The sequence below is a fragment of the Amblyomma mixtum genome, chromosome 1, assembly GCF_055824585.1.
Source record: "Amblyomma mixtum isolate Tamu chromosome 1, ASM5582458v1, whole genome shotgun sequence".
Lineage (NCBI taxonomy): Eukaryota > Metazoa > Arthropoda > Arachnida > Ixodida > Ixodidae > Amblyomma > Amblyomma mixtum.
This window is the reverse complement of record NC_143012.1, coordinates 79,996,854-80,010,762: the sequence shown is the minus strand read 5'-3', so window position 1 is coordinate 80,010,762 and position 13,909 is coordinate 79,996,854. Positions and strand designations below refer to the sequence as shown.

At 46.6% G+C, this 13,909-nt stretch overlaps 1 protein-coding gene across 2 annotated transcripts in view; it reads left to right on the top strand.

The window, feature by feature from the left end:
- Positions 1-13,909, top strand: part of LOC149366893 (asparagine synthetase domain-containing protein 1) — a 35,496-nt gene that overhangs the window by 7,428 nt on the left and 14,159 nt on the right. For both annotated transcript variants that reach the window (XM_089552947.1, XM_089552958.1), the window contains exons 2-5: positions 4,370-4,570; positions 7,162-7,284; positions 7,810-7,926; positions 10,073-10,333. In XM_089552947.1, coding sequence (XP_089409073.1) covers positions 4,370-4,570; positions 7,162-7,284; positions 7,810-7,926; positions 10,073-10,333 — 702 coding nt within the window. The remainder of the gene's footprint in view (positions 1-4,369; positions 4,571-7,161; positions 7,285-7,809; positions 7,927-10,072; positions 10,334-13,909) is intronic.

Here is a 13,909-nt window from a genome sequence, read left to right as displayed (position 1 = left end):
AAGGAACATCACCAGTTTTAACTGATTGGCAGGAAGGTTTTTACGTAAACTTTTCTCCGTGATGAATGCGTCTTTTGCTGCGTCTTTTGCTGTCAGTGTAGCCAGAAAGAGCTGGTGAATGAATTATTTTTTTTTAGAACAGTAATTGGGTGGAATTGTCGTCAGTTTCCCCTTAACTGGAAGCTCGTTTATTGCATAGTACTCTAATGTTTTCACTGATAATGGGCTTGTCACGACCATGATTTCCTGCTGAAGCTGACAGCACTGAAAATTCTACCTTTTTCCTTTTTGTGTTACAAGACTTCGGATCTTCAGTAAAGGGCTTTCAACTCGACTCCCTTGCTTGTCAAGCGCGTGATTCCTTTATCCAACTTTGTTCGCTTGGTCATCAAAGCCTTGCGTGCAAAAAGCAGAATTTTGGCTCTGCTATTGGCTGGATTATTTATTTATTCTTTTTTTAGATACCCTAAGGGCGCTTGTAGGCATTACATGGGGGGGGGGGGGGGGGGGTTCATCAAAGAAAACATAACAAATTTGGTATACAAAATACAGAGGGCTGAAAACAGGAACAAGCAAGCTAAGAAGCCAGGTAAAAATAAGAGAAAGGAAAAATAAAATGGCTGTGAACGGGGTCTTGAAGAAAAACAAAAAATGCACATATAGCAAGATAGGCAAATATAGTAGTTCAGAAAAGGTAAACAAAAGATTAGATACTGGATTAGCATTTGGGACCTGAAACTTTTTTTTTTTTTTGCTAGGAAATAGCATCCGTGTGATGGCTCAATGGTTACGGTGCTCGGCTGCTGACCCGAAAGACACAGGCTTGATCCCGGCCATGGCGGTCGAATTTCTTTGGAGACGAAATTCCAGAGGCCCGTGTACAGTGCGATGTCAGTGCACGTTAAAGAACCCCAGGTGGTCGAAATTTCTGGAGCCCTCCACTACGGCGTCTCACATAGCCTGAGTCGCTTTGGGGCGTTAAACCTCCATAAACCAAACCAAACCATTTTTTTAAGAAATGCTTCTGTATCTAGAAAAGGTCATGGAAAGCTGTTCTGAGGCTATAGATAGCTTATAGAACAATTGTAAAAAGCATTCTTCAAGTCGCGAATACCCTAGTGTAATATATTTTTCTGAAAACTAAAGAAATGCTCTTACGAGAAGGTTTCAAAATCTAGAAATTGTTTTTTTTTTGACAGAATGATGTCTCATCCCACTTTAACTAGGTTCCCATGGTAACTACCGAATCTACTGTAGTGCACCGCTGCTTTTCAGATTTTCCACTTACAAGTCTTGACAGGTCCATGTTGAACTAAGGCTGTGTCGTAAACTTTTCTTTAGTAGGCAATGTTCCTAGGTTAGTAAATCATTTTTCACACATGGTAAACATCCCGATTCCAGAACTCGTTTACCTCAGAGAAAAGTGCTTTCAAATGTTTAGATCTTAAATCTCGGAGTGCTCGATGAGGGCAAGATTTACCACTGAGCCACAAGCCAAGCTGCTGTAGTCTAACAGTCCTAATGACTCCAAAGGAGGAGATGTCATTTGACAGTGGTTGGTTAGTGTGGTAAGTGCCATTTGCAAAATTAAAAGGTATGTCCTTGCAGTCTGCAAAACAACTAACATTACAATATATTTTTTTTTTCGCAGACATGTTGACAGTGCTTACATAACATAAAAGGAAAATGTTTTTGCACCCTAACTTAGCAATGGGGCCTACTTGACAATTTTTGGTGGAGAGTTGCTAGATTTTTTTTCACCTGCCAAGGTTGTCCAACCTACACTCAAGTCTGTGCTCGTAATCATTCTTCTTTTTGCGATTAGAAGCATCTCATCAACTGTACTGCCATTTGCGACCAGGTAGCGAACCTGTGATCTCATTCTTAAGGCTAGTACAGCACAGCCACTGAGTTTCTGTTGTTGATTTTCACGCTTGGTTTGCTTTACAAATTCACAAATGTAATAAGCGAGCAATTGCTCATCGGCATCCACCCAAGCTCAGCTGCACGGTTACAAAGGAAAGCTATTGTAGCGAAGCTTCAGAGGTGAAGAAAAATTTGTCCTGGTCTGGAGTTCGTACCCAGGACCACTGCTGATCCAAGGCAGTCACGCTGCCTACTGAACTAGTCATGAAGTCAAGCAGATGGCAGGGTGGGGCTGAACTGATCAACGACTCAAAGCGTAATTGATCAGTGATTCGAAGTGTAGCTGATCATCAACTCAAACCAACAGCTATACATCTTCTGCAACAGCTGCGTAGCCTTCCTTTGTAGCCGTATGGCTGTGCTCACCATTCTGTAGAGACAGGAGGAGAAGGCACTCTAATAAACCAACCATCTAATAATCTAATGATCACTGCAGACGTTAGCGTGGCAGTCCACCTGACAGGCTACTCCAGATGAGGGTGATAATAATAATAATAACTTGTTTATTTCCATCAGTGATGGGGGAGACTGCGGATAAAAGCCGCTTGACAACAAGCGACTTGACTGAAGCCCGCAGCCTCCCTACAAAGCAGGCAGCGATAGAACAACAACAACAAAAATAACTCACAGAAAGCACAATATTCAAAAATAATGCACGCACACTTGATAGTCACAAGAGGTAAATAACAAAAGGCAAGATAACACTTTTAGTTGTTATTGTAAGCAAGGATTGTTAATGAAATGTTTGCATAGGGTTCGTACAGAAATTGTATGCAAATCTATACCTGATTTGTGGAATGAATTTAAAAGGGTTGGCAGTGTGGATGACACTTTCACTGTGTGTGACACTGATGAAGATGAAATAAAACATGCTTACTCAATTAAGGCTGTGGTGCAGACAGAATGCACGCACAAGGTTTTCACAGGGTGCATGTGAATCCTCAAAAAATCCACCGGCGGATATCCGAGATGGATATCTGTCGGCAGTCTAAATAATTATATTTGTACTGAATCCCTCTCGGTGAGAAATTTCCACAGGGCTTTCATAGCATGTAATGCTGAGGCAGCTTTACCCTGGGGCCCCAGTACATTCGCATGGCTAAAGGTAATGTCCTGATGTCTTAATTGAGTTTTCAAAGTTCTGTGTGAGGATGTAAAACAACTGCAGTGCATATAAATTGTTCAATGCTTCCCGCATGGATGTATGAGCAGCTATAGTGGTCAGCTACTTAATACGAGTTTCATTTATATTGAAACTTGGCTGTAGCGGCCTCATTCTGATGAAAATAAAATGCAAAAATGCCTACATGCTACACAACATCACTACAACTTAAAGGGACACTGGGAAAAACGAATTGAATGTGGCCCGTATCGATAGATTACCGCTTTGCTAAATTTTAGCTAAGACATTACTTTCACTGAAAATTAGGCTTTTGTAAGATAGAAAAGATTAAAAAAAATGCCATACTGGTGTTGCCCCGACGTACCATTTTCACAAGCTTCAGTGACGTCAGTGCATTCTACTGATTGTGGATCTCTTGAGGCCACGCCACCATCGGCTTCCAGGCAGTAATCACGAAGTCCTTTTCATCATCGACATCTCGAGTTTGAACCAAGTGGTGGGGAAAAGTAAGTATACCTTTAACCACTGAGCAAACGTTAAAATATTCACAAAGATTCAAACAAATTGATTTTTGCTAAGAACTAAAATTGGATGATGTTTTCACCAGTGTCCGTGTATAGGTTCCCGAGTCGTTGAAATTAATCCGGAGCCTTCCATTACAGTGAGACTTTCTCTCACTCTCTTTCTACCGTCTCTTTCATCCCTTCCCTCATGGCGTGGTAGAGGTGTCCACCGAGAGTGAAGCATTTGTTATGCCTTTTGTTTTCTCATAACTGCAGACATCTCACCCTTCGCACATTTCTCACCTTTCGCACTCGTCTCACATGCCACACACATCTCACACTTCGCACGCATCTCACACTTCGCACACGTCTCACTCTTCGCACGTATCTAGATGTCAGCAGTTGCTTCTTTGGGTAAGTCGTTGAAATTAATCCGAAGCTTTTCATTACAGTGAGACTTTCTCTCGCTCTCTTTCTACCCTCTCCTTCATCCCTTCCCTCATGGCTTGGTAGAGGCGTCCAGCGAGAGCAAAGCAGTTGTTACGCCTTTTGTTTTCTCGTAACCGCACACATCTCACCCTTTGCACATGTCTCACCTTTCGCAAACATCTCACATGCCACACACATCTCACACTTGACACGCATCTCACACTTCGCACACATCTCACACTTCACACGCATCTCGCAGTTCACATACATCTCGTACTTCACAGACATCTCACACTTCACACACGTTTCCACTTCACACACGTCTCACCCTTCGCACGTTAGTCTAGATGCAACCAATTGCCTCTTTGGGCCCCTGCCTGTGTCGCAGAGTCCCGAGACGGTCGAGCTGCTGAGGCGGCGGGGCCCCGAGGGATGCCAGCTGGAGGAGGTGAAGGTGGGCAGCGCAGCTCGGTTCACGTTGCTGGCCACGGTGCTGGGCCTGAGAGGGCGCCAGCTGACACTGCAACCGGCCAAGGACGAGCTGGGGAACCTGCTGGCCTGGAACGGAGAGATATTCGGAGGGCTCAAGGTGAACTGATCTCTGTGCACACTGTTTCGCCCCCTTTGGGTGTGTCGGCTCGCTGCTGGGTTAGCTCAGAAAGTGAAGGAAACTGAACATGACCCGGTTGGTTACAGGCAAAACCTTGTTTTAACAAATGCCTTCCTCACAAGGTTACCAGGTTTAATATAATAAATACGATTCTTGACATGTCTTAAGCCTTATTAAAGTGATTTCTACACATAGACGTTTCATAGACGTTTCATTTTTCGCTTTGTTGTGAAAATTTCTGACCTGCTCAAAGCCCTCACTGTTTGTTCTCATGATAAATGACGTCCATAGTCATCATTACAATTGCTATTATTGTAGCTGTCCCTCCAATATGGGGGACATTTGGTTTGTTTGTTGTTTGGTATGCAAAAAAAAAAGGTCCTTGTTTATTCAGCCTCATTTTGAGTCAAAGAAAGGACAGCAGTTACTGTGCCGCCCCCTGCAATAATAATAATAATAATGGTTATAGTGTCTGTGCCGCCCACAAGGGCCAAACTCGCATGTATCACACAACCACACTCAGAGTTTCTTACTATTACCTAGAGGGAAAGCTGGCGGCGCTGCACTTCAGCCACCATGGACGCCCAAAGCATCATGGGGCGGTGAGCTACTTGTTGCGAGACAGTCGTAGTTTTTCAGGAACACGGAGTGGCACTACTAAGATGTTTCATTCCCAAAACGCTGTCCGTGTGTGCGCAGACGACTTTCGCGCGAACGCAGTGTGCAAAAGCCATAGTAGTGAAAACGCAACGACACACGACGCCAATAAAAGATTTTACTCTTCTGAAATGCCATTAAAAAAACGCCTTAAAGTATCTAAGCAACAAATTTTTTTTTGAAAACATATTTTCTTTTAAAAGTGTGCCTGTTAATTACGAAATATTAGTTTTTTTAGTGTTCACTACTTGGCCAATAGGAAAGCTAGTCATCTCTTATTTTGGGCAAATTTTGCACTTAAGTGCTTTTCTGCTCGTTTGTTGCAATCATTAGACAAGATATTGATTATTAGGACGTTTTTAGTTATCAAACAGCTTAATTTTTCTATTATTTTTTGGCCAAAAGTTGCAGTTCCGCAACAAGTAGCTCACCGCCCCATGATGCTTTGAGCGCCCATGGTGGCTGAAGTGGTCTCGAGGGGCCTCCATGCAAACTCCCATAGACGGGCTGCCAGCTTTCCCTCTAGGTAATAGTAAGAAACTCTATGACCACACCGGGTACATTCTCAAGCATTCAGCCCACAGCCCACTTTAATGACATTCTCATTGGCATGCAGGTGAAGAGGGTAGTTTTTGGTACAGTATGCAATAGTGACTGCCGTTTGCCCCAGATGGAGTTCCTTGCATAGTTTTTTGCTGCAAGAGTATTCACAGCCCTTGGTTTCACAAAGTTTTGACTGGATTATATTTCCTTACAGCACCATACCCTGGAAGTGGTAGTGCATGCACTGCATTAGTGTACGCATTTCAGTTTGCCACAGCATCGTGCAGATTCAGTATGGGCTTTTCTGCATGTTTTTATAGACTTATTTCAGTTTAATATTCTTGGGAGTTCTAAGCAAGACACTGTTTCTCCAAATGGGTTTCTAATATTTTTGGTGTTTTCACTTGGGTCATCCTCATGACTGAAGAAGTGGGTGTTAAAGGGTCAGTCTACTGAATTTTATCGGCCATATTTTCTTTGCGGCAACTGATAGCTCTTTACTCAAATTACCGTTAGCCAGGTGTGGTGCCAAGAAGTGCGGTAGAACATTTTAAAATAGAATTTATTGATGTGGGAACACATCTGTATGAGGTGGTAGTCTCATCTGGCAACCATCTGGATTTCCGTCGCGCGGCGACAAACATGGCGACGCCCGTCGAAGCTGAACCTCTCGCTTCGGACTGAATTCTCGTTGTTGCTGCCTTTTTCAGTGCGTTCACTGGCCATAAATAGGGCGCTGGTCTTTCGCTTCATCTGATCTCGCCTATAAGAAAACGTATATGTGATAAATTTGCTTTATTTTAATAATTAGAGTGACGATTCTGCCGCTTCTAAGTGGAGAGTCGGTTTGTTTACAACAACGGTTCCTGTCCTGACAACCAGATGGCGCCACTAAAGGCTGAGTTTATTTTTGCGTCTCTGCTAGCATACGCTGAACTAAAAGTGGTAATGTGCCTGCGTTTTGTGTACGTGTAACTATAACTATCCATGTGATTTACAGAAAAAGCGAGCGGTACGCCTTCTACAGTTTACTAGAACAAAACGTGCGTTTCTCTGACATTGGGGCATACAAATGGTACGTAGTATATTCACTTATGCTTCTACAAAAAAAGACTACCACCTTCTTGAACAAAATGAACGTTTGGGGTCGCCACCATGCTTTTTTACGCGACTTTCAACGCCGAAATAAAATATAAATTCCTGCCTAAACCGGGAGCAGATCCCTCGTTATTGATGTTATAGGGTGCCAGCTACCAGAATATGCCATTATTTATACACTCATCTCGGGGAGTAGACTGACCCTTTAAGAAACACCTCGGAATGAAAAACAAAAAAACTTAATGTGCCTCTGCCTCCGTTTGCTGTTCCAGGTTTCAGACAAAGAGTGCGACACCAACTTCCTCCTGCACCAACTGTCTCACTGTGCCTCGGAATCTGAGCTGCTCAACACCATATCATGCATTGAAGGGCCATGGGCATTTGTCTACTTTAAGGTACGATGTTCTTCTGCTTCGCAAACTGCGTAAAAGTGCAGCCACCACCGTTGCCTTCCCCACCTTGTAACTGAGGAGGTGAAAGGTTTATTTGTATGTTTACAGCTCTCTTCATGTCTGCAGCTTCTCGGTTGAAATATCACGAAGTTGTCATCTAGCGTCATAATGATGGAGCAGCAGTGTTAAAAACATGAAAACGCTGCTATTACCAAGCTGACAAGTGTGCTGTTCATTTCATGTGCTGCTGTTAGAAAATGACTCACAGACATGAAAAAGGGTAAAAATAGAGCTCACTGACATACCTGATAATACTACTACACTTTCTCTTTATCATAACGTATCCAAAGATTGCTTCTTTTGCCAGTGAATGAGCCAGAACTGACCAGGTGTTTTATCATTTAGAAGCGGTAGTGTATAACAGAGGCACCCTTCGCTAGTGTTCAGTTTGTACAGAAAATCTCAGAGTGTGGGGACAGGGCTCTAACACATCTGTTTAGCTCTGCTGTTTTATTTCCTTTTCCACAGAGGAACGAGAAGCAACTTTGGTTTGGACGTGATGTGTTTGGTCGTCGAAGCCTCCTGTACCAAGTTAAAGGGGCCAACCTTAACCTTGCTTCTTCAGTGGCTCCCAGGGTGGATGAGGTATGCTGGCCGAAGCTTGTTCTCAAGACATGTCCTCTTCTTTTTATAATTATGTATGCTTTTGCACATTTTTTGCTCAAATACATTTGAGAGTATATTGTTACGTGATGGTTGATGACGGGCATTGTTATTGGGCACCTTGTTCCCGCAAACAAAATGACAGCTCAGCGGCGGTGATAGCAGCAGGTATGCTTGACAGCCAGCTAAGATCAGAATGGCCATCGCTACCTTCCGTTTAACTATGGCAGGGATCTGTCGAGATTATCGTGCTCAAAACACCAACAACAATCTGGAACATTGCAGAACATGCCACACATGATCACGACAGTTTCAGAGTGCTGTGGTCTCGTCTCGCGTGACTAAGTGATATGAGCGTGTTTCGGCAGTAATGATTAAAGCACATAAAATACATGTGAGAAAGCTAAGCGGAAGTACAGTGGGATCTATAAACAGGATACAAGTTAATTTATGACCTGCTGCATGCAGACTTGCATGTGTTTTGGACAGACACAACCACATTTCTTAGCTTAGTTACAAAGGCACCTCACAGCTTAGCTTGAAATTGCAGCTACAGTTCTTGACCATAGATGTGCAGTTTTGATGCAGAGATAAGTAGATGCCTCAGTTCTTCCTGCACATGTCAATGAACTGCATATTACTGAGGGCTTCATTTTTGGCACTTTGAATCTTGTGGTGCTTTGTGTGTAAAGCTACATCACTTCGCAATCATGTTAACACCCGTGTTCAGGTTATATTAGATATCTTTGCAGAAAATGTTAGGATTGCCCAAGTTCAAAGTGTTCTCAGGAGTGTAGAATGAGTATGTTGAGGGTGTCTGATGTAAATTGGGCCTAGATCGAAACAGCTCATGCATTTTTCAAGCTCAGAACTGGAGAAGTGCTTTTGGTTGATGCCTCTTGCAAGGAGGGGTGCGTTTATTTCAGTTAGGTTGCCAATTAGCAGCAATTCATCGCTGACCTCCCAGACACCCGAAAAGCCTTGAATTAGAGAGTTTTAGAGAGTCAGAAGAATTTCCGTGGCAGTATTAGTGTGCTATGTTGGAAGCAAGTACTTGTGCCATAGGCATGCATAAAGTCATGTTTTAGAGCATAGCATAGGTGCCTGTTCCTGGGTTGAGTGGCATGCCTCGCTATCATTGGCGTAACCGAGCTTGGAGCACAGCGGAGGATGAAAGACGCAAAGATAGGGAAGAGAGTGCAGGAAGGAAAGCAGAGGAGGCGGGTACGGGGTTAGCGTGAAGGTGGTGGCAACCCGCGGCTCCAGAGTAGCACATACGGTTGTATGGTTGCCATTGACGTCATCGGTAAGGTATGCGTCTCTCTCCAGGGCTCCAGAGTATCACACTCCATAAATGCGCTGGCAGTTAGCTCGAGGCAAGGATCATCGCTGGCGGAATGCTGGCTGTGAAACATTTTATGTGCATTCAGTGATTAGAAACTTTGTTTATCCTGATTATTTAATCATTCGGCATCATAGTGTGACATGATCAAAAACTGTTGCATTCGCCAGCCAGCCAGCGAAAAACCCCCCTGTACGGCAAAAACTAAATTGACCACAGTGGATGTCATATTGTACACTTATAGCATCGTGTACCGAACACTGAAATTAGATTGAGGACAGTGCAACAAGCTATGGAAAGGAAGACAATAAGCACAGCATTAAGAAACGGGAAGAGAGCTAAGTGCGTGAGGGAACTAGCAGGGCTTAATGGTATCCTAGCTGAGGTCAAGAAAAGGAAATGGTCACGGGCTTGTAACCAGTGAAAATCTCAACCAGTTCAACTGGTTTGTGGAACCATGGTTTATGGTTTATGGAACCTAGTTGGTTCCAGCTGATGCCAATCGGTTCCAGTGTGAACCAGCTGGGAATTAAATTGGTCCTATTGGGAACCAATTGGGAACTTTTCCATAAGCCATTTGTACGGGTTAAGGTTCCTTTGGGGGATGAAGTGGATCCCAGGGGAAAGCAACAAACGTAGCTGGAGGCAACAGACAGTGTGGTGGGCGGGTGAGGTTAGGAAGTTTACGGATATAAGTTGGCTTCAGCTGGCAGGGAACAGGGTTAATTGGAGGCATATGGGACATAGTTGGGACATCATTGGATGAAAACCTTCTCTCTGGTGCAGAGCTGGTCCGAGCTGCCGGCCAACGGCATCTACTGCCTCGACCTGAAGCAGAGCGTGGCACAGGGGAGCTTGTCCGTGAGCTTGTTCCCCTGGAGCCGGCTGCCCGCAGGCGACCTCTTTCAGCCGGACGGGTGGCAGCCCACTGCCCTGGGCGAGAACCTGGTGTGCCCCGTGGAGCCTTGGCTGAGCAGTCCCCTGAACCGGCAGCTGGGCAACGGACCGCCACCCATGCCGACTCTGGGGCGGTTCTTCTTCCGCAAGGTATGGTGTCCTTTTTTTTTTCCTTCATTCACTACTGCCACCTAGCATTGACAGGTGGCACATAGCTGACGACGACAAAGCAGGGCTCGCGCCGTGAGGAATCTGTCGCCTTTGCTGCCCCAGCTTGCCTGGCCTTGTCTGTCTTCGTGCCTGGTATTAAAGCCCCCTTCGTCAGCAAGTACGTTACAGTCTGGTGGAGGTGCTGGGTACCCGTTAGCCCATGCAAGAGACCCCTCCAGGCAGCCATCGTGCGAGCCCTGTACCGCTTGACACCCCGGTACATCGATTCAGTCGGAGGATCCAGGGACTGCCTTTGGAGGTTGGACCATTGGAGGAGCGGCGCCATGGCGACAGCCGCTCCTCCTCCTCTGCAAACCGCCGCTGCTGTGCCATCCCACTACACCTTGCAGACTCCGCGGATTCCCAAGGCGTTCCGTGGGGAACTTTTTGAGGATGTGGAGGACTGGCTCCTTCACTTTGAACGCGCAGCTGCGTTTAACCAATAGGACAACGCAGCCAAACTCCGGAACGTTTACTTCAGCCTCGAGGATGGTGTCACACCTGGTTTGAAAACCGAGAGGACATTTTAATCTCGGGGCATGAGTTCCGTCATCGGGTGCTGGAGGCCTACACAAGCCTGGATCATCACAGACGAGCTGAGCGTGCTGCACTACAATCTCGCATCCACCTGCCGAACGAAAGTGTTCAGATGAACGTCGAGGACATGACGGGCCTCTTCAGGAGAGCTGATCCGGCCATGCCCGAAGAAAAGAAACTCCGGCATTTGATACGTGGCGTCAAAGAACAGCTTTTCACAGGCCTCGTGCCCAGCCCACCATCGTCCGTTGCTGCATTCCTTACAGAGGCCACAACGATGGAAAAGGTGCTGCAACAACGTTCTGCGACCTACGACCGGCTCGTGCATGCTGCTGCTGTCACCGCATCGTTTGCTACCTCCGGGAGCCACCCTGATGATCTACGCAAACTCATTCGCACCATCATGCGTAAAGAGGTCCTGAAATTTTGCAGCCCTTCGCAGCCTGCGCTAGGTTCGATTTCTGCTCTTGTTCGCGAGGAGGTGCAACAGTCGTTCAGGGCTCCTGCTGTCGAAACACCTCCTCTACCAGGAGACTGCCACCGCCCCACCTATGCTGAAATTGAGAAGCGCCCGGCTGCCGTTTCGCTGCCACCGTTTCTGGTAATGCCTCCTGTGCTGCTGTCCTCACTGCCACCAGTGCAGTATTTCGACGATCGCCGAGTGTCCTTGCGGAAGGCGAATGTCTGGCGCACACCTGACAACCGGCCACTCTGCTTTCACTGCGGAGAACCCGGTCATCTCTGCCGTCATTGCTCTTATTGACGCCTCGGTCTGCAGGGCTTTCGAGCAGATTTGCCCAGACCCCGGTTTGGCCACCGGCCCCCCGCCATTGAAGACTTCCTTGCGGAACAGTGAATTTCAGCCTGCATGCCGCAGCAGCCGCACTCATCGTCTCCGAGGCGCTCTTCCCCGAACCCGCACAGCTCCTCGCGAGCAGCACAGGGTCGCTCGCCCAGCCCTCGCCGGGAAAACTGAGACCAGCGACCTTCGGGGGCGAGGTTGCTGGGAGTCGCTGCGCTGAAGACCTCCCGTCGCCGCCGCTACACTCCGACTGTGAACAGATAGCACCCTCATCTGACCAAGACAGCTGCGTTTCTTTGGACATACCTGTTCTTCTCGATGGTCACAGGGTCAGTGCATTAGTGGACACTGGGGCCGACTATTCAATTATGAGTGATAAATTGGCGACTCTTCTGAAAAAAGTGCTTACACCTTGTTCTGTGGTGCATCTTCATACTGCCTACGGTCATCTCGTTACCCGAAAGGGTATTTGCACAGCTCACGTTCAGATTCACGGATCTACGTTCGTCGTCAGTTGTGTAGTTCTGTGCAATTGCTCCCGCGATCTCATTATCAGCATGTACCTCCTCGGCCCTTTCCTTTTGTCGCAGGGTGGCAATAAGTAGATCTTAGTCGCTACCGACTATTTGGCTCGCTATGCCGAGACCAAGGCGATCCCTCGACGCACAGCTTCCGAAGTTGCGGAGTTTTTCATGCACAACATTGTCTTGCAACACGACGCACCTTCGCACATGATAACCGACAGAGGGACGGCGTTTACAGTGCAGCTAATCGACCACATCTTTCGGCTGAGCTGCACAACGCACCGCAAGACCACAGCCTACCATCCACAGAGCAATGGCTTGACTGAATGATTGAACAGGACCCTTGGGGACATGTTGTTCATGTACGTAGATGTCCAACACAAAACATGGGATGAGGTCCTGCCGTATGTTACCTTCGCCTACAACACCGCCCTTCAGGAAACTACGCGCTTCTCCCCGTTTCACCTTGTGTACGGACGCGAAGTCCAGAGCATGTTTGATGCCATGCTCCCGTGCCCAGAGGATGACCAACTCGCCCCAGACACCCAACGTGCTGAAGAAGCCAGTCAGCTGGCTCGCGTGCGCATCGGGCAACAGCAGAGCGCGGATGCACGCCGTTACAAGCTTCGCCACCGACAGGTTGACTACAACCCCGGTGACCAAGTCTGGGTGTGGACTCCTGTCTGTCGCAAAGGCTTGTGTGCGAAACTGCTCTACCGCTATTTTAGCCCTTACAGAGTGGTACGGTGTGTGAGTGAGGTTAACTATGAAGTGGTTGCGGACCGTTCTGCGCAACCGCGACGCTGAAAGCCCAACTCTGTCATTGTGCACGTTGTGTGGCTTAAGCCGTACTATACATGGTGACGCAAACATGTTGATGTTTTTGCTCACTTCAGTTGCGACACTTTGCTTTTTTTGTTTGTTTTTGTTTTACCCTTACGTCTACAGCGACAGCGCTCTTTCTTCTTTTTGGCAATCGTACCGCGCGCTAGCTATGAATGCAAGCCTGACCTTGGCTTGGAACCTACACAACCTAAAAAAGGAGTCAGAAAGTAACGCAAGTATTTGAACTTGTGAATCGCACCTCATGTTGGCGCTGTCATGCAGTGGTTCATAAATTCATTCACTTGCCATGCTGCAAGTCTGTGGTCATGATCGTGGCATTATGCGACACACTTAAAGGGTCACTGAGGACTACTCCACTCAGTTGTTGTCAGTATAAATTGAGTATCCGGCTCGTTCTGGCCATGTTTACTTTTGCCCGGTAGCAAAAGATGCATTTATAGCTAAGAAAAGTGTATTTAAAAATTTTCCCACCAGGTGCTTGTGACATCTTTACCTAAAAGGATAGGTGGTTATCGTTTTGAAGTGAATGGCTGTGTAGCGGGGCCTCCAGGATCTATGAAAAAAAAAATCAGCATCGACGCGTGTGTTTTGCTTGAAAAATCGGTGACTGTGACCCCTGTCATCAAAGGTAAATCGATGGTCCTTAAGGGTAATGGAGTGGATTCCCAGAGAAGGCAAGCGTAGCAGGGGGCGGCAGTAAGATAGGCGGGCGGATGAGATTAGAAAGTTTGCAGGGATAACATGGCCTCTGCTCACACAGGACTGGTTAATGGGAGAGATATCGGAGTAGCCTTAGCCCTGAAGTGG